Genomic DNA, 21,040 nt, shown 5'->3' with positions numbered 1-21,040 from the left:
GGGACACACAGCATACAAATGCTTGTATAACTGATTGCCTGTTGATTAATGAGGGCTCTTTTGGTCTGATTGCAAGTGTACAGTATGAACATACATCTCAGTGGAGTCTGTGTCGGTGCGCCGCGTGACCAGTGGTGATTAAAAGTGCGCCTTAGCGTGTGCATGTACAATCATGCTTGTCTTCCATTCAAGATGTCAGCTGCCGCTGTTTTCGTGCTCATTTTAAATGTTTGCGTGTGTGTTTTTACATAATGTGTGTGTGTGTTTTGGCAATGATTGGGGTTTTTGTCATGATGCAACACAAATAACAGATTGCTGAAATATAGAACAGCGGCGGAGTACAGACATGAGCTCTCTGTCTTGTTCTGTTGTTGTTGGTTGTGATGCCGCATGCTTATGTCACTCTAACCTCTGAAGACATGCTTAATGATGCTGTTCCCACCCACTCCACCTACACAGGAGGAGGTGGACGCAACATGTGGGTCGTCTGTGAAGCCCCATGAACATGTTAACATTTGTGCCACGTAAAAGGGAAGTGATGTGCTCACTTTTTCTCTTGTGGAACGTCAGTGGGCTTCTTCTTTTTGACTTATGGATTTTATTCACCACTTTTTTTACTAGACAACAAGTATGCAGCTTTCTTCGTCTAAGTCACCCACAAGGTCAGTGCTTTATGAGCTGCTGGAGAACCTTTTTTCTGAAATGTTACTTCCTCCCTTTCTCTCCCTCTCTGCTCCTGTGTCTGGTTGATGCCAGTAACAGCAGGAAAGGCTGGGCACGTCTGCGACTATCTGTCAAACAATAGACAGTGAGCCCAACCAGCCAGACACTCGCATGTCACTGAGCTGATCCTGGCCCCATCAACACACTGCTCAGTCTGCACGCTCACCCTGAGCCCCCTGCTGGCCTCTGCATGTAGGAATCATGGCTACCTGTGAGCATTCAAGGCTGCAGATCTCTATGGCATGTTCTTGCAGTGACCTTGTTTTACCGTAACGCACGCGTGCTGCATTGGTGCACGGTGACTTGTGTGGATTCATAGTTTTGAAAGGATGCGTTTTATCTACATAGAGCTTGTTTGTAGCAGTTATCCCATAGGAGGTTTAATTGAAATTACAGTGGTAGCAGCTCCAGTGAATGATAATGTGTAGCACAATGGTCTTTGGCCTCATTCTGTGCTATGATGAGCCTGCCACTTAGCTTCAAAGGCACTGTGGTTTAATGAGTGAAATGCATATTATTTTGAGTGTATCTCAAATGAAACAAAGAGCATCCCAATTAAAAGAGAATTAGTTTTTAGCGAGAATTGTTTTTATGGAGATACTTCAGCAGTCAGTAATATATTAGATTAGCACGTTTGCTCCTGTGATATTGCTTCTATCATAATCGTATTTTGATTATATCCATATCATAAACTTAGAAGTAGATCTGTTAGCACACAAGGGTTTATGATCAAGGTCGATCACTTTGGCGTAACGCTGAAGAACCACTGTGAGGTTACAGGAGCTCTTTGCAGCAGCTATTGTTCCAGAGTAAAGACAGCTGCCTTTTTTGTCTCAGTGAACTACACAGAAGCTTCCGCACAATGCTGGCAATCGTCTCTGGAAATGTAGTGTTTCCGCGAGGCTCTGTGGAGTGTAGAGAAAGAAAAAAGAGTGTTTGATTTTGAAAAGCTGGTGAGCTGATGCTGCTGTGGGTAGGTGACATCTCACATCTTCCAGATCCAGCCTCTGTGGAAACAGAAGTGGAGTTGGGAATGCGCTGCCATGAGTGGGGAAAAGCAAAAGACAGTGTTAACATTTCCGTTGTGGTGGAGGAAGATTATGGGTGAGAAACAAAGGCAGGGATTATCTCAGCACATGCTACAATAGCACTACACACACACACACACACACACACACTCACACACACACACACACACACACACACAGCCTCTGCAAACTGGTCTGCCACAGGGTGCTTTGGATCACAGAACAAAGGCAGGGTCTCCCACCCATCCATGCACATCCTCTGTCAGAGTTAGCTAATAACGGCTACAATACCCAGCTGCCAGTAGCTAACCAACCAGGGACTTGGAATTAAGGGTCATTATTGCACCTCATTATGGACTTTTACATTGTTTGGCAACTCTAAAGGGGGAACGTCTATTGTTATTATCAGTGTCCTTCTCGGAGGAACTTTGCGTGGCAATCTTGAAATTTGATAGTCTGTCAGAAGGCTGGGTTGCAGTCAAAACAAGTTATAAGTTTTCCAGCTCTTTCCCAGTTCAAAGTACTTCACAGAGGAAATTCTCCAATCTGTGAAGTCAATTAAACTCTTCTGCAGTTGATTTGAGTGTGTTGTTGGAATTAATATGGCTTTAGTGGAGGGAGAAAGTTTGGGGGCAGTAAACTGAGACAGATGGAGAGAAATGGAGTACAGCATATGATGGCAGGATAAAACAGCCGAGCGGAGAGGAGAGATAAAAGGATGGTGCGAGAATGAAAGATGGTGGCGGCGGTGGGGGATGGTGGCGGCGAGGGTGCGAGGCCGAGTGAAAGTGAGTTTGTCTGTGATGTTTTAAAATTCTGGAGTGGAAAGTCCCTCCATCTGTTATTGTGGGACGGTTCTGACTCAGTGATTTCTATGATTGGCCTTAATCCCGGCCGAGTGGAGAAGACAGAATGAAGAGCTTAAAGCAGACTGCTCTCACTCTGACAGGCTCCACTGGCTGCTGCTGCTGCTGCTGCTACTGCTGGCGCTCAGTCTGCTGCCCCCTAATGGACTAACTGCTGCATGACATTACGTCTCCCTGCATTTCTACAGCACACTGAGCAGCTCTTAGGGCCATGACACATCTGTGACCTTGTAAGTGCAAGAAGTATTTTATCAGCAGATATAACAAACAGCAGTCTGTACTCAAACTCTAATCATCATATCGTACTTATCTCCTAATACAACAATACCTTATGGAGCTGTGGCATGCTTTTCAAACTGTCTCTTGGTAGATCTACCAGTGCTGGAAATTCGTCTCTATCATGCATGTGTCAGAGGATACTTGGGAGGACTATAGAGATGCTGTGGTTTGATGTTTAATTCAACATTGCTGGAAGGACCCTTGAGAAAACGGTTCTATATTTAGAAATAATTTTTTTGTTTGTTTTCAAAGAACCCGGCTTACCTTTATGTCTGCAGCCAGCTGTAATTTAAAAAAAACTCTCATTGAAAAATGTACCAAGGGTCTTCCCTCGCTGTATTAGTCGCAGTGAGAAGGTTAAGTGACCTCAGCAGAGTCATTTCACAGTCTTTTGGTCTCCAAGGTGACTTAAGTGTTCGCATAAACCGAGCTAAAGGGGTCATTTGAGAATGTGTCGAGTACCTTAGTCAAAGCCGCCATCACATGTACAGTCCGTGTCGTGTTTTCTCAAGTGTCCTCACGGTCAAACACACGCATTGTGAGGCTGTTTTTTAAGACCCTCCAGATCACACAGGCGGCAATGTGTTGAGTGCCCTTTAAGTTAATGCTCAGTGGAAAGGCCTAACAGGCTACGGCGGCCCAGTGTCGAGTTGGCGCTCACCACAGCATGACGCTGTCCGTCCCTGGTGTGCTGTCATTCCTTTAGAAATAACATGACTTTGACTGATTAAACCGCTCCCCTCTGGAAGAGAGGAAACTTAACAGTTATGAATATTAAAGATCCTAATCGTCTCATGCTGAGCTTTTCGTTACTTTTTTTCCCGCTCTCTCTCTCGCCGTCTTCTTGCTCTGTGAGTTCACAGTGAGGGACCGCGGCTCTTCGCCGGCAGCGTTCTACGACAGCGGAGGCATCGGCAAGCTGCTGCTGTCTGCTCTTTGGTTGTTTGCACAATTACGCTGTCACCTGCGCTATTACGTACAATGTTCCCATACGTGACAGATTCCATTGCGTGTTGTTTAAGTCTGCAGAAGTGGTAGAAGCACTTCAAACGCCACTACAGATCGCAGAGTTGTGTTTATGGTTCTTGACCTTGCCCGACGACTGCGTGACAAATGGCCCAACATGTGAGGCGTTTTGTGTCAAGGTTACAATAGCGGTAACATTAGCGCTTCACGCTCATGTTGTTGACTGTCCTGATGTATTTGTGCCTGCATGCTGTAGTGCAGCTGAGTTTCTGTGTTGTGTGGGCCTGTACTGGGCTTATCTGTGCTGTACTGCGCTGATCTCACTATGCTCATCCAGTGCTCTAAGCTGCTTGGGCTCCAGCCACCAGCATAGATGATATATCCCTGCCCCCCTCCTTCCCACATCTCTCACTGTGATTCATTGGCTGTTTGTGTTGCCCATCCATCTGGGCCAGCACAGAGGAAGGAAAGACACATGAAGACACATGGCTGTTTTGGAGCGGGGACTGCATTAAGCAGCGAGAGAAGCGATAGGATCCCAGAGAAATGTTTGCCTACCAGGACGAGAGGAAGGAAGAAGACCAGGAGAAAGGCAGCTGGAGAAAACAGAGAACTGGAAAAACAAGATGTGTTGGCCACTCAAGGGGTGGGAAATGGATTTTCTGAAGGAACAAAGTCGAGATTCTTACTGACAGACTAAATCCTGAGGGGAATGGCTAGATCATAGATCATAAGAGAGGACTGAGAAAAGACTGCTAAGAAAATGCAACTTGCTACTATATCTTCACAAATATTTGCATATTAATGAAAAGCTTTACGTGTACCATGTGTTGAGACAGAGTTTGAAATCATGTGGCTAATCTCTGAGCTGCCACAGTGTAGTGAAGTCTTTGTTTGGCTCCTCTGTTTGTCCCGAATTGAATATGGGAGTGCTGATAGCTATGAGATTATTGTTGTGGTGCTGCCCTTTAGCGAAGTTGACCGTCCTTAACAAAAAGCTGTGCAATTACTGCTTTTTATAATGGACTCTGGTAATAATTTCAATAAGCTAATTAGATCCTTATTTCTTTGTCTTAGCTTTCTATTGTCTCAACAGGAAATGAATGAAATCATTATTAAAAGCTTATTCAGGTGCTTAATAGCACAATGCAAAAGTGGCTTTAAAGATCCAAATTTATTGCTACCGCACGCCACAAATTATGCTAGTGATATCACATTGTGTACATGCTTAGAGCGAAGCAATTATCTTTACTAACATCCCGCATGACCACACATAGAGCTTGTGTGCGTGCATTGAGATGTATTGTTTCTGCAGAAATGGGGTGGGCGGGGCACTTAATAGAAATAGGACAGCTTCCACTATAATGACAGTTTATGTCTTGCGTGTTTTTTGTAGATAAAAAGGCTCTCATAGCAGGGGACAGGCTCCTTCGGTGTAGCTCCGCAAATGAATGAGATCTCTTTGCAGCAGGGGTCTAAATTAGGGTTAGTAATTTTTCGAGCCTTGGGATTTGTGGCTGATCACACTATTCTGTGACGAAAATAACATCGCCCCCTAGAGGGCTGGGGAAACCTAGATACTGAAGCACAAGAGGGAAGGAGGGTGAGTTTCACTGTGAGGTAGGAGGCGTATTTGCCACTTGGACGACTTCCTGTAAGAGAAATTTCTACAGGGATGAACCACATCATAGGAAATGATGTTAGAACATGAAAGAACATCACGGGCAGTGGTGCTAAATATCAGTTTAAGATGATAATATTATGTGTATGTCAGCAGAATAGTAACAGAAGCTCAAGTTAAAACACTTTATATTCAGTCAGACTTTTGACTGACATTTTATGACACGATTTTCAGCAACTCTTCTATTTGGCCGTTGTTGTTTCACTGCATGAGGGGGAAAAAAAATCAAGTTTCATATTTGACGTTATCACGAAGGTGACCCTTGTCTGTGTTGATGGAGAGTATTTGTGCATATTGAGAGAGAAAAAAACAGTAAAAAGAAGAAGTGTGTGCTGCCAGGGTGTTAGAACGTTTAACAAGATAAGCATACGCGTTGGTGTTTAAGAAATGTGCGCGTTAAATATAAAAGTCATGGTGCACAGAAACTTCTGTTGTCAATATGGACTAAATCAAATAATGCATTCTTAACTTGACTGCAGCTGAAGATAACAATTTTAAATCATAGCAAACACTGCCTTTCAGGTTAATGTCCATCTCTTATCTGCATGCGTGGAAAGATATGGATATTATTGACAAACAGCCATTCAAGATGAGTCTTTGTTTGGAGCGATGAGGATCAGCACCAGTACTTATTGTAAACATTGTATGGTACTATGTCACATTTGTTTACATTGTGTCTCAGCTCTCAAATAAATGGATACACTTACAGTATAAGATTATTATTACCTGTGCAATATGTAATAACATCTTATATAAAAATAATAATTTTATAATAAAAATCATCCATCCATCCATTTTCTATGATCTTTGTCTTTTTTCATGAACATCTTTTGAGCCCTTTGAGGGATTTTCTTCAAATTTGGCTCAAAGGTTCACCTGGAATTAGTTAAAGGTTATATTGACTTTTTCCATCCTTCTTCTTATCTTTGGGCTACTGTTATAGATGGCGCACTTCCTAATTTAAAGTGTGAATCTACTGAAACAAGGAGCCAGCAGCAGCATTGTAGTGCAATAGCAGTGACTCAGCAATATTTCCAGTAACACAGCATGAAGGGAATATACGCACAAAAGTAGCTTTAGTAGTGTTTGCCCTGGAACTATTTAGTGAAAGCATAACATAACTATGTAGCACTTCACTTTGACAAGAGCTAAAGCAATTAGCTAACTCTTCAGGATCTCCACAATATTGTCACATAATAAAAGTGAAAAATATTTTATAACTAGGATGTTGTATCTTGGGTTGAGATTTTTAACCAGTTGCTTAAAGCTCTGCTTTTCCATCATGTAACCACATAAGAAATTTCTATCTACCATTTGAACTTTCTGTCGAATGGAGTGCAACAAGCGATGTTTGGTTGACTTGTTTACGTTTGGGTTGCAAGTTTGCAGAACTAGATACCTAATTGCCGTTGGAGACTGACAAGCGGCTCTTGCTCTCAGACATACCCGGGCTTGTCTCATTGTTGTACACACCATGGAACATATGCATATGTTTGTTATTGTAATGTGACACTTTCATATCAGGTAAAAATGTATCAAGTATTAATGTGGGCAATATGATATGGCACAGCCTTAGCCTTTCAGATTTCACAAACCATGTCCAGTTATTTACAAATCAGTACCTATTACCCATTACCCACTCCTACATAGTGTTTGTGCAATCAAACAGTGTGTCATATATACGTTTTTACTGCACTACGAACGTCTTAAAGTACACTTAGCAAGAACAAAGAAAATTAAATTAATATATACAAAATATAATACTATTGCCTTAAATTATCACCAGAGTGTGAGTTGCCTTGGTGGGGATTTGGACTCTCGGTGTGCTTCTTGGCAACAAGTGTGAATATTATTTACATATTAAATCCTAAAGTTTTGACTACATACAGTATGTCAATTAGACAGACATGGATTTGAAGATACAAGTGCAAAGTGATATTTTCTACACTGTAATACAGAGAGTGCACTGTATAAGATTAATAAAGCATTAACAAACTGAACAAACAGTTTTTAGGTTGACTGAGACGATGAAAATTGGATATTTTCTTGCTTATAATTGTTATTTCAGTGCAGATAAAAATAATAATAATAACATTTATTTTTTAATTTGTCTTTTAAATTTTATTTTATTTTTTGTAAGTTGGAGAGGATATAGGGCAGTGGTAGGGGAAACACTGAATGCTCATCTCCTGGTGCTGTGAGACCGGTGCTTAAAGGAGGACAGCTGCCGTTCTAATCATCAGCTTTTATAGGGAACAAGGTCACCATTTCCATTCTGTCTGTTTGTCCGTGGCACACACAAACACCCCCACACACACACACGCAAACAAATCAATTTTCTATTGACTTCTGATACTGACACTGCTATTTTTTTTCTCTTTTTGCTACCTTGTAGAAACTGGCCAGAGAAGCAGAGCAGCTTCAGAAGGAACACGTCTGGCAAGATGGTGTGACGGTAAAGTAGGACACCCGCTCCTCTCCCTCCTTTCCAAGACTTCTGCCTTTTTCCCTTTTTTCTTTTCTAGGCAAACTGGTTTATCTTCCTGTCATCTGCTTTCCAATTTCCCCTCAATTTAACACCTTTAAAGGTAACCCTTTGATGACAATGTGATCAGCATCACAGAGACAATGTGGTGATTAGTACAAAAAACAGTAATGCACATTATGACCTTAGCATTATATCCATACACCCTGAAATTGCTTACTTAAAATTGCTTGAAAATTACTTCTGGGGTTGTTATTTTTATGGTATATAAAGCTTTTGCTCTTTTTGTTTTGCGGGCCGTAGTAACTTGAACATTACATTCTCCTGCAGCTGACCTTTTAAAATACTAGACATCTGCTCTTGAAATCTAAAAAAGGAGAAACGGTATTACTCTGGCTTGTGTGTCTTTGAGCCGGTGTGCTCCAGTGACTCTCAAATTTGCAAACATTCAGATGCCCTGCACACACAATGCACACATATATGCATGTATATATAGCCTCACCCGACGCATGCACACTCCCTACTGTCACATCCTCTGTCTCCAGGGAGACAAGCTCGATGTCATGGTACACTTCTCACAAATGGATTTTTAACCCCACGCCTCCTGGGGGATATTTGAGAAAAGGCTTTAACTGATTTTAAAACGAATAATTATTATGAAGCCTACTTCCCTGCAAGTCCATTTTTATTCATGGTTGCTTACACTCTAAAGCTGTACTCTTGGGGTGGGGCTGGTTCTGCAATCCTCCGTCTCACCCTGCTGGTCCAAGGGACAGAGCTGCAGTGTGGATGTCCCTTCATCTTAGACCTGAGTGGGGTTGATGCCTGCCTCTCCCTGCCCGGATCTGATGCACCTCAATGGGATGTGTAACCATGCAGGAAGTGAAGCCTGGGTCACAGGGACCAAGCACAGCACACCTGTTCATAAGTAGCTCCGTCCAATATGGCATCAATACCTCCTCGTGTGGAAAAGCCAGCACTCTCTTTAAACTAACCCTCCCCCTCCAGAACACCTCTCTCTGTCCCTCTGTTTCGACTCTTTTGCCTTTTCTCCTTCATTTTTTGCATCTCTTTCTGTCCAGTCACCAGTCTCATTCGCACTCTAACCTTCAGCACTTCCATCACATTCATAAACCTTTTTTTTCCCCTCCCTATGTGTCTTTAATCAGCCATGAAAACATTTGGAATATACCATATTGTTGCAAATACTGCAAATGAATCCTAATAGTGTTTCTCTATTAATAATGTATTGAGCTGATTTCATTTGCCTTTATAATTAGAACAGGTAATGAATCTCAGCAGGGGCAACTGTGAAACCATTAAAAAATATCACAAAAAGGTGGTGGCGGTGGTAGATATGCCACATCCCTGCAAGATTTTTTTTTCCTCCTGTTTGTAGATTTTGTGCTCTCCTAATTTCTCTTTGGGTGAACACTCTGCTGACTGACACTCTAATTAGATTAGGGCTGCATGCTCTTTGGGTATATTAGGCGAAATGTGTTGCATCTTAAACTAGCGGGTGGAGCAGTCTGTCAAATGAAGAGAAAAGGTGTTTATGCATGCGAGACGGTGCATTTTGGTAGAGCTCGTGTGTGTGGGTGCGCGTGCTCTCTGCTCTGGGTCGAAAATGCATAATGTGGCTGTGTTTGTCAGCGAGTGGGTATTCATTTGTATGTGTTTATTAATGGTAGGTTCTGTACCTGGCCCAGCCCATCTGCTTGCCTCGCCAAAGAGTGACATCATAGAAACTCAATGACACGCTTGTTCCTCATAGCGGCTGCCATCGCAGCTGTTACCCATGCAGTGGGAAGACCTCACTTCTTCTCTCCCCGCCTCGCTCTCACACACACATTCGAGCATTTTCCCGGTTTAACTGCAGAGGCGATGCCTGACCACCCCGACTGCTGGACATTATGGATGTCAAAATGTTGATCGTAACAACTGTTGAAATGGTCGTTCAGGGTTTTAAATCCATTGGAATCAAATGGTGTGTGAAATAGACATTAAAGTGTTGGATTGCCGCTGATTTCTCAAGGTCAGGTGCCCATCGCTCTGTGACACCCGGCTACCGTGTTGGCAACAGAGTCATCCCCAGGCGACTCGAGTCATTTCAGTGCTGTTGTGCTTTTCTCTTAAGGGCAAAGAGAACCAACATCTTTAGAGCCAAGTATCACATATCTCTGTTTTGTATACTGAAAATTGGCTGCGTGACAGTGGAGCACTATGAAACTGCTCAGAGTAACGTCAGCAACGTCTAATATTTCTGTATCAGAATGAAGTGATTAAGCAGTCCCGGGTCTTACAGCTTTGACCACTGCTGAAAGTCTGCATGCGAGGTGTTTAGAGTGTCATTTAAATCCCGTCCTGCAGAGGAAAGTGCATTTCTCTTGGTAATATGATTGCCTGGGTGTTTACCCGCTCAAAGTAGCTGCTGAAATGTTTTATTGCTTTTAATGGTTTTTCTCCCAGAACACCAGCGAATACATACCCCGTGTTAGCGACTTTTGAAGCTGAATTTGCAGCTAGAGGGGTTTTGGAGCAGCTTGGCTTCACACTAAAATTGTAATCTTTTATATAGAAGCGCTTTTATATGTTTATAGCATGACAGAAATGCAAAAATTATATTATATCCACTTACATGGGACATAGTCTCGTCTAAAATGTGCAGGGAGGTTTTCCCCAGTCTTTATACCCCATCTCTTCTGTCAGGTTATGCTGCTTAGACTGCAGGCACGTTAGGCTTATGGACAATGGTGTTGTTGAAACAGCAAAACTACTGCCATTATCAAAATATAGTGTATTAAATGAGACATAAGATATGCTGTTGAAAGACAGAGGCTGTATTCTGTGATTATCTGTTGTATTTGCATAGTTGGAAATGGTAATGTGATTTTGAATTTGGCTCTCTTTCAGAAACTGGGGGTGGGCAGTAAAAGGGCCAGATGTCCTGTTTTAGGTTCTGTCCCATACATAGCAAAATCTGGAAGTTCCTGATTCACTTGAACTTCATATATGATAAAATGACGTAATGAGGCCTGTAATTTAAATGTAGACGTAGATATCTGGAGACGCAGCACATCTCATTGTAGTTCATGCAGTAGTCACAACCTCTAAGTCATATTTCCAGATACAGATCTAACACTTGTTTATGGGGTTTTTTTTTCTGAAACATGAATTTCCCAAATTTATTTTGATCTACTGATTTGTGAACTGATTCTTGTCCATGCAGAGAAAATGAGCATTTTTCGGATTTAATAGGTGAAAAAGTCCCACTTAAGAGGTCAGAGGGGTTGGTGCTGGTGGGGCAATTCAATCACTGCTCACACCAGAGAGCCAAGTTAGCATTATACACATCAAAGATTTTTAATGGAATTTCTATTTTTTAATACATTAATAATTTTGTTCAATTCATTAATTATCATTAAAAACTACTTGGTTAGTTTTAGGCAATACAAACTACTTGGTGATTTAGTTGAAAATATTGCCACTTGGCCTGTATTTATATAGCGCTTTTCTAGTCCCTAAGGACTCCAAAGCGCTTTACATATCCAGTCATCCACCCATTCACACACGTGATGGCAAGCTACATTGTAGCCACAGCCACCCTGGGGCGCACTGACAGAGGCGAGGCTGCCGGACACTGGCGCCACCGGGCCCTCTGACCACCACCAGTAGGCTACGGGTGAAGTGTCTTGCCCAAGGACACAACGACCGAGACTGTCCAAGCCGGGGCTCGAACCGGCAACCTTCCGATTGCAAGGCGAACTCCCAACTCTTGAGCCACGATCGCCCAGGATGGTGATGCATCCTCTGCTAAAGGCGCTGGAAAATATATGTGCTACAAACATGAAATATATCTTAGTTACTTAGTATACCTCAGTTACAAAACAATGCTGACTGTCATGAAAAAAAAAACCATTTCTCTTAGGGCTGTGCGATATGACCAAAATCTCATATCCCGATATAAGACATCTATCATCCGATAACGATATAAATCACAAAATTTTTACATTTTCTGTAAATTCTGTGAATATCGGGCAGCTCGACTTGCGGGAAGTGTTTCCAGCTGCGCGTCATGTACCTGGAGTCGAGTGTTTTAACAGATGCATGAAACGATACATTTTTAGACATAGGTTGTAACAGCCGCCGTTTTCTTTGTGAGCCGCCGTTTTCCCCGCAGCATGCTGAGTATACGCAGCATGCTGCGGGGAAAAGCCTGTTCTAACGTTTGAGTAAGGTTTATTTTTTAGCATCTGACGGCTCTTTTTTGCTTCTCATCCATAAATACTCGGCATAATCTTTCACGTGATTCAGTTTATTTTGAAAAGTCTCAACAGGATCTTGAGCTTTATTGTGAAAGGTTTATGTGGAAAATAAACAAGCGGACACGCTATGGTTTTAACGCATGAAAACAGGCGCTTGTCCGTCCTTAGTGTGGTTATATTAAATATAAGAGAAAGAGAGAACTTTAAGAAATTAATATAGCCACTACAGTGACCATCAAAACGATGAAAAAATATGGCTGTAAACAGTTTATTTTGCGAAACAAATGAGTGTAAAATGAAACGATAGACGTCCGATATCTATCGTTATATCACACAGCCCTAATTTCTCTTATATTTCACATTTTGCTACTGGCAGAGACGGGGCTGGGAGATGGACAGATATTGTTCCAACAACGTAATTATGACTTCGTATTTCAGTGTGGATATCAGCGAGTTAGACATTTGTTAAACACTTTTGGGGAGTTCTGCAATCTTCTGGCTAGAGGTAAAAAAAGTTTGGTTTTAGTAGTTTTAATGTTGGGACGCTGTGTAACAAGTAAATAAAGAATGCAAGAATTTACAAACCTCATACAATGTTTTTCCAGTCATGTCTGAGAGGATTCGGGATCCATCATCTATCTACATATCTATCTATCTATCTATCTATCTATCTATCTATCTATCTATCTATCTATCTATCTATCTATCTATCTATCTATCGATATATATATATATATATATATATAAATGTATCTGGCGAGCTACTTTGTAGGTATATTAGCAATGTTATTATCAGCCACACGTCCCATATCACGTATAGAGGTTGCTGTTGATGACCACTGTCATATATCTGAGGAAGAGTTGACATAAGGCGCAGCACATTAGGACCGAGACACAAGATTGGATGAAGAAAGGACAGAGATTGGAGAGATTGGAGGAAGACATGTCCTTTCATTCAGATTGCGATGTGGCAGCTGCTGTATGTTTGAAATGCATTAGTACTAATAGCTGTGCCATTAGGAGAGAGAGAGAGAGAAAGAGGCGCTGTGTTGATGGGTTGCCATGATGAAACCAGGGAGAAGAGGGGGTGACAAAGAGAAGCACGACGGGAATGAGAGAGAGAGTGAGAGAGGTGTAAGTGAGAAAGCAAGTGAGTGAGGGAAGAAGGTATAAGAGATGGAGAAAACGGGAAACAGAGATGGAGCCATCTTCCAGGCCATTTACTGCAATCATCACTCTCTAATCAATCAAGCCTTTCATCATAGGACAACACAATCTCTCCTTCTCTTTCTCTTCTTCTCTCTCTCTCTGCTTCTCTCTCTTCAACTCCACTCAGCCACCCACTCTCATACATAATAGTGGTATTCATGTGACCTCTTTATGGCTCTCAGCACATGTACATACAGGTGACAAATTAAAGGAAAAACCTGACCCCCCTCCACCCCTAGCCCAGCAGCTTTGTTATGCTGTCGGGGCATTTTGCTGCCATGCTTATAATCTGAAAGGAAAGGATTGTGCAAATCAATATAAAGTGTTTCTGATCGTGCTGGGAGGGGTCTCTTCCAGGATGACAGGGCATGAGGGGTCTTGAAATGATCTGATAAGAAAAAGCACATTGTGTGGCCTTTTTCAGTCATCAGACCTAAATCCACTAAATCCAGTTAAAAATCTGTCCGTCACCAAGGATTTGCAAGAACAATATTTCATTCTTATTGTAGCATTTCAGATACTCATATTAATCAACACCAACAGACATCACTAACATACTGTGGGTGTTTTTCTTTAATTTGTCACCCTTCTATAGTAGCTACATTTAGTCAGTATTTCCAGCCACATTAAATGTCCTTAAATCACTATAGGTCCCCTTAGAGGTGTAACATGACCTGAAGTGCTGGGAGCGCGAGCTGCAAGGGTTTGTTCACTTGACCAAGTTCGGCTCCTTTCATAATGCCTCTATTTGAGATAATTGGCCCTTCAGAGGAAATGAGTGAGAATCATTGTGGCGACTCTCAGCCCAGCCCTCGAAGCAACCAGCTCCATTAACCACAGAATACATTAGTCTTATGAGGGCTGCCTTGGACACATTCAAATTCTGGTAAAATAGACAGAAATGAAGGGTGCCTGTCCCTGGCTCCTCTCTACATGTTAATCTTATGTGTTATTTCTCCTTTTCTGTGGTTATCTGAAAATGTTACTTGCCTCTTGTTATTATCTCTTCATTTTACTGTATTAACTAAAAGGAAGACGTTTCGATTTTTTTTTGTTAGCACACACTACTGTGCCAACAATTAAGAATTGTTTATATGTGCAGGAGTTAGGAGTAAATTAGTAATTTGGCATAAAACAGACCAAGGTTAATGAGTTTTAAAAAGAGGAAAAATTATATATTAAATTATATATAATTTAAGTGGACTGATATTAAAGTCAAAGCTGCCATTCAAGATGATTCTCACATTAAATAGTCTTCAGGTAGAAAGCACATTTTAACCTTAGCTGTTATACAAAGCACTCGACAATGCTTATATCTCTGACAGTAAATTAGCTTGTTATAAATGTACAAAACCAATAATAAACATATTGGGATGTTATCTGAAAAGCAGAATGGAATGATATGCACAACTTTACTCACAGTGGACCACAGAAAACATAGAAGTTTGTTGCTAATTCATCAAAAATATTAGTGCATTTTGAATTTCTGTGACACAACACATTTAAAAAAAAAAGTTGGAATTAATTGGCAACAGGTCAATATGATTGGGTATAAAAAGCATATTTTGGAGTTTTTCTGAAGTAATGATAAGCAAAAACCAGTTTGACTAAAATTGTGCAACACTTTCAGAATAGTGTTTTTCCCTTAAAAGTGGTGAAAACTAAAGATTTTGTCATCTGCAGTGCATAATATCATCTAAAGATTCAGAAAATCTGGAGAAATCTCTGTGAACTAGGGACAAGGCCAGAAACTAATATTTAAATGCCTATTATTTTTGTGCCCTCAGGTGGTTTCACATTAACATTTTTAGAAGTAAAATGTGACTTTTTTGTGGAAAACATAGACACCGTATCCTCTGGACAAAGGAGGGTAGGGACCAAGCAGGCAGCTTGTCATAACTGGGCCTCTCTGATGGGGATGGATTACTGCCTATGGAATTGGCTGCTGGTACATCTGGAAAGGCACCATCAGTGCTGACAGGTATTACAGGTTTTAAGGCAACATGTGCTCCTGTCCAGATGGATTTTTCAGGAAAGGTCTTGCATATTCCACTAACACACTGATAAACCGCATACTATATCTATTACAGAAGTATGGCTTCCTAGATAAAAAGTCCAGGTCCTGAAGTGGGCTGCATGCAGTCCAGACTTTTCAACAACTGAAAACACTGGCTGCATCATGAAATAAAAAATACCACAAGGAAGACCCAAGAGTCCAGCAGCTGGTCTCCTCAGTTCCCAGACATTTATGGGCTGCTGAAAATAACAAGGAATGTTATTTCAACTTCTTTCAGACATCAAATTCTGCCATCAACTTGATGGGACAGTGAGTCTTGATTAGACCAGGACTTTTTGTAGTTTAATATCTACAAATCATAATCTGACAGCATAAAGCCTATTTTTCCTGTAATTATAGCTTTTGCTATTCAAAACAGTAATCAAACTGTTGGTGTGGTTCTGTGTTTTATGGGATATCCAGTCCTCTTTTCAAACATCAGCTACAGACCTTGTAAATAAAAACTGAATCCATCTTGTGTTAGCAGAACCAAACTCAAAACGTCTCCGCTGCAAAGGGCTGATGGAAAAAAGTCTGGAATATAGCCGTGTGAACCCGTTTTTTAACGCACAGTTCTTATTTCAAACACTGATAAGCATAGTCACAAATAAACTGCATCTATTTCCATTGTGAGCTTTCACCCCTTCCACTTCCTTATAGCTGCACTGAGACAGAGTGCTCGCAGCCTGCCGAGCACGTAATAGAACTCGTAAACAGTGTTATCACTGAATCCTGAACCATGGAACGGCCTTCCATCTGCTCATCACTGGAAGGGAAAAATATGTGGATGGGATATATGGACAGAAATTCCTACACATTTTGCTTTTTCGCTGTTTGAAAAGGACGTCTCTTCCCTTTCAAACGTGATGGTGTGAGGGGCTCAGTAGAATAAGGATTAAACATAACTCGTGCTCATACTCACTGACAACCACAACAACAATAGGAATAGGAAATTGGATAAAAGGGATAGGATAGAATAGGAAAGCTGGTAATCTGTGCTTGAAGAATATGTGCTGATTAAGACACTCCTGATCAACTGATTTGTTAGTCTTATGCCAGTACAGTTAAAACCTAAACCTGTGTTTTGACCGCAGTTTCCCTCGTCTCCTCAGCTCTCCCATCCCTTTAGCACCTCCTCCCCTGTTACCTCCCTTCATTTTTCTATCAACTGCTGTGCTGCTCACAGCTTTGATCAGACTTCTGGTTGCTGTGGTGACCCAGCAGTTTGGTAATTTCAGCTCCTTGATTGCAGACCGTTGTAATTTGTTTAAGTGGTGCGCTCTGAGGTGGAAATGTCCTTTTCACCTTTTTTTCCCCTTTTCCCACTCAGACTCTTTTCTCATCTCTCTGAGGTATTTTTCCCCCAACGTTTCATAACTAATGTGTTGCTGTTACCTTAAGAAACACCTTTTCACAAAAACACGAGCAGGGGGGACATCACAAAGTGTAAGGTGACTCAGAATGGAAGAAGCATTAAAGTGCAGAAACATTAAGAAAAAAAAAAAGATGACAGAGAAAGAAAAGTTCAGAGATGTCAATAAGCCTTCTGTCAGGAGGAGTTTGCCCAACTGTGATGCGGCATGCAGGCCAGGAGGGAGGGCTGAGAAAGTGGCCCCCATGTCTAAATCCCACTGATCGATCCCTCTGCCTCACAGGAGATGGGAATCAATAGTCAGAGAAATCCACCGAGTTATGCTGCAGAACTTGATTTTCCCATTTGAACACATGGCTAACGCCCATGAAATGTTATTTTAAAGGGTAAACCTGCTGCCTGTTGGCTCTTCTGGTCAGAGCTCGATAGTAAAAAACGAAGTCACAATGGACTGATAAGCACTTGAGATACAGCTTTCTGTATTCAAGTATTCTCACTTTTTGAGATGTTGACGTTTAGTCTTAAAGACTAAATGAATAGATCATATACTGATAGATAACTATTCTACAGCAACCTTGGGGACTTGAAAAAAATACATTTCTTTTGTTATAGAGCTGACAGTGTAGAGATGACTAGAAATTAGAGGAGAGAGAGATAATATTGATCACCTACTGTACATCCAGTTAGAGTTAGGCACTGTGTATTTGCCTGCAAGTCCAACAAGTGGTAATTGCTGATATATTAACATAAGTGTGATGGGTACTTTTCTTTTTCTACTGCACTTAATATTGATCATATATTCATCCATTCCCTTCAATCCTAGTTACAGTTCAGTGTCAAATCCCTATTCCTCTATAACAATTTTTACATCTGCTAAATCCTAAAGTGATAGAAAAAATATCAGAAACTTTATTTATTAATGTAAGTTTCAGCTTTTCTACAATGTAACATTTAAGGTTGTCATAATACTAGAATTTCAAACTCAATATCAATAGCCAGGAAAATACTCAATACCATTTCTGATACCACAGAGGGAAAATAACCTTTTAACCTTAAATAAGAGGTATAGTTTTTGTAAACAAAGATTAGAACGCTATTGTCCATGCACATGTAATCAGCTGCAGCTCTATTTATTTCCTGTAATTCTGTAATTAAGGTAAGTTGCTGTTGTTTCATTCTAGCTACTGATATCTACCTTTCTCAGCTTCAGCCTAGAAGCATAATATATTTTAGAGGCACATAATTGCATAATCCTGTTAAATTAACATGTCTATTACCACTGCAGTTCAAAACTGATAACATCTGCTGCTTAACTCCCACATCAAATTTATTGTTTTATTATTAGCCATAGTGTCATGGGGGTTTGGCAAAAAAGAAGCCAAATTCAGGACTCACAGACAAAGCAAGGTAATGAAACTAACCTTTATTTGGTTTAAAGCTGATAAGCAATAACTTTACGATCATTTAACAGGTGGCTAACGTGAGTAGCTGCCAATAATTAAACAGCTAACATTAACATTAACGTGTGCCCTGGCCAAGTCAGTATTTATGACAGTTGTTTGATACTTGACTGTTGTTGAAACAACTTTACTGATATCATGAAATTCTTCATAAAGACCGGGCTGTCATTCTTTAAGGTGCTTCACTGAGTTTGCTGTGCTGCTGTCCATGTGTTCAGCTGCTAGTGAGAGGCGGGGCTAGCTAAAGTTGTATGTTAGCTGGAGGAGGCCAAGGCCGCACTGTTGCAAATAAATATGTAATCAGATGGTAATTTAATATCAATTAGCCTCCAAGTATGAGTATAGTTATCTCTAGTTATCTAGTTATAGGTATCTCTAGGTTTTGTCCAAAATTTTGTACACAAGAAGCACTCTTGCCTTGATCTCTGGTGATACCCATTTATTAACTGCAGAGGTACAGCCCCATATTGTCTCATTTTGCCTCCATTAGATAGGATGTTTGCAAGAAACCTGCTCATTTTCTCTCTGTGTTTGAGGCCACCACAGCTTTCCAGGAAAGTGATGCCTCTCATCAGCTAGGCTGTCATTTTGTGAGCGGTGAGAGCTTGGTTATGCTGCAGCTGAGGAAAGATTCCTGCTTGGGTTTTAGCACTCGCTTGATGAATTCTGTCCCTGCTGTCCTTGGTTCCTATCTGCAGATATCTTAAAGCAGGGTTCCCTTTGTCATTTCAATGTTCAAATCATTGTGAGGTACAGCAAGGCATGTGATGGAAATGATTATGGGGTCGAAAATAACAGGTTTCCTTTGGCTGGCGCTGATTGTTGATTGGGCACTCTCAGTCAGGCTGTAAAGAGGGGGTGGTGACTTTTAGGGACTCTACGGACTAGCGGTGGTAAAATGGCTGAAAAACATCAGTGAAATGAAAAGCAGCATTCAGCCCTCCGAGAAAAATGCAACCTGGAAACATTTTGCTAAGATAAGCATAGAACCAGTGTCATACCAAGCTGCAGTGTGAGTGGGGGGGGGTCCACACAGAGCGCTGGAGTGTATGTGATTGGTCACTTCAGCTATGGAAGCCGTACAATGTTAGACGCACGTAATTGCATTTGCTTTATCAAATCCCTTGGGAATCCAATGATAGCGTTAGTATTGTCACGCCCTGTTTATCTTATTTGTCTTTATTTGGTGTTACAGCACCTCTTTCCTTCTTTTCCTGTGATGATCAGATTGCAGGCTTGTTTGGAGGTGTGGGCATGCGTGTGCCACATTGGATAGGCTTTTTATCTGGCACTGTGTCCATGCAGGGTGGTGATGCTATCAGCGTTAAAACCTGCTACTCAATGGAGCCCTGTCAGCCAACAATGGAGTGCAGCATTACCCAGAGTGCAGCAGGACAAAGCCTTCTTTCCTTATCACAGGATTGAAATATTCACAGACTGATTTAACTGCTTTTACCGAGGGAAAGTGTCAGGCTCTGAAAGAAAAAGACAGCACAGCAGAGATGTAAACGAAAGAGGAAAAGAGAGGGAGGAAGGATATAAGAGGAGAAAAAAAGTTGGCATCTTTGACCTGCAGGGTGTTTACAAAGAGAGACTTAAAGAAGGGAATTTGCAGATTCATGGGCCAAATTGGGGGCACATATAACGTAATATAATGTATTCAAATAAACTATTTCGTTTTCATTTTAAAATAATCAAGACTCTTCTCTTTCTTCACTCGTTTCTTCTAATATCTCACGGATTTTTGCCCATCATTGCCAGTCTTTGAAGTCAGCGTGCAGTTCGGAGGAGGCATGGGGTTGTGCGTGAAGAGGAGCAAGACATTGATGAGTTGTCCATGGAGAATGTCATTCACTTTGCTGAATTTGCACTGTGTATTGGAGCTTTAATCTGGGGGCACATTTGTTTATTGGCATACAAATGAACATCTGCATGGAGCTATGCTTGGACGCCATGGTCTCAGCAGCTCCCTAATCGCTTAAAAGCCTCGAGATACAGAGCATGCCAATGAGAGAGCAAGAGAGAGAGAGAGCGAGGCAGCCGCGCCCAAGGCCTCAATCATACACCCCTTTATCTGAGTTTCACTTCAGCTCAATAGCTCTCTCCTTCTCTTGTTTTCTTATTCTTCCGGGCCAGCGGTTTAATTTCCAGTTTGCCTGTTGACTCTTCTCATTGACTTGGAATTATAAAGAGCCATTTTTCTAACCTTCACTGGTTAAAAAAAAAAGGACCTGACACATCAAACAGCAGTCTGCCTTGAAGAGCTGAAGTTAAAAGGCATTAGCAATACTTTGCCTTAAACCCACAGAAAAATACATAAATGGAAACATGTTTGCACCTCTTATTTTTAGACTTTAGATGTAGTTTGCTTCTGTTAATGAGAGTTAGGGTTTTCTGTGCATGTGTGTGTTTGGAAAAATGCGTGTCTGCCTGTCTGTATTCATTCTGACTGGAGAGTTGGCACACATACAGAGACAGAACAGGAACTACTCAAGCTGATGACCACTCGTTATGTTACTGTAAGTACAACGAAGGCTTCAAGCCACAGCACTAATAGCTCCCACGCTGATAACTCTACAGCTGCACCCCACAGCAAGCGCACTAGGACTGGCAATGCCCCGCACCAACCACCCCTCCCCCAGAAATGCAG

The 21,040-nt window shown here is 41.4% G+C and overlaps 1 protein-coding gene across 5 annotated transcripts in view; it reads left to right on the top strand.

The window, feature by feature from the left end:
• Window positions 1-21,040, top strand: part of cacna2d2a (calcium channel, voltage-dependent, alpha 2/delta subunit 2a) — a 186,955-nt gene that overhangs the window by 81,389 nt on the left and 84,526 nt on the right. For all 5 annotated transcript variants that reach the window (XM_042223068.1, XM_042223066.1, XM_042223065.1 and 2 more), the window contains one exon: window positions 7,939-7,998. In XM_042223068.1, coding sequence (XP_042079002.1) covers window positions 7,939-7,998 — 60 coding nt within the window. The remainder of the gene's footprint in view (window positions 1-7,938; window positions 7,999-21,040) is intronic.

Source organism: Haplochromis burtoni, unplaced genomic scaffold, assembly GCF_018398535.1.
Source record: "Haplochromis burtoni strain Fernald_Lab_line unplaced genomic scaffold, NCSU_Asbu1 Contig_100, whole genome shotgun sequence".
Taxonomy (NCBI): Eukaryota; Metazoa; Chordata; class Actinopteri; order Cichliformes; family Cichlidae; genus Haplochromis; species Haplochromis burtoni.
This window is presented reverse-complemented; position numbering and strand designations above follow the sequence as displayed.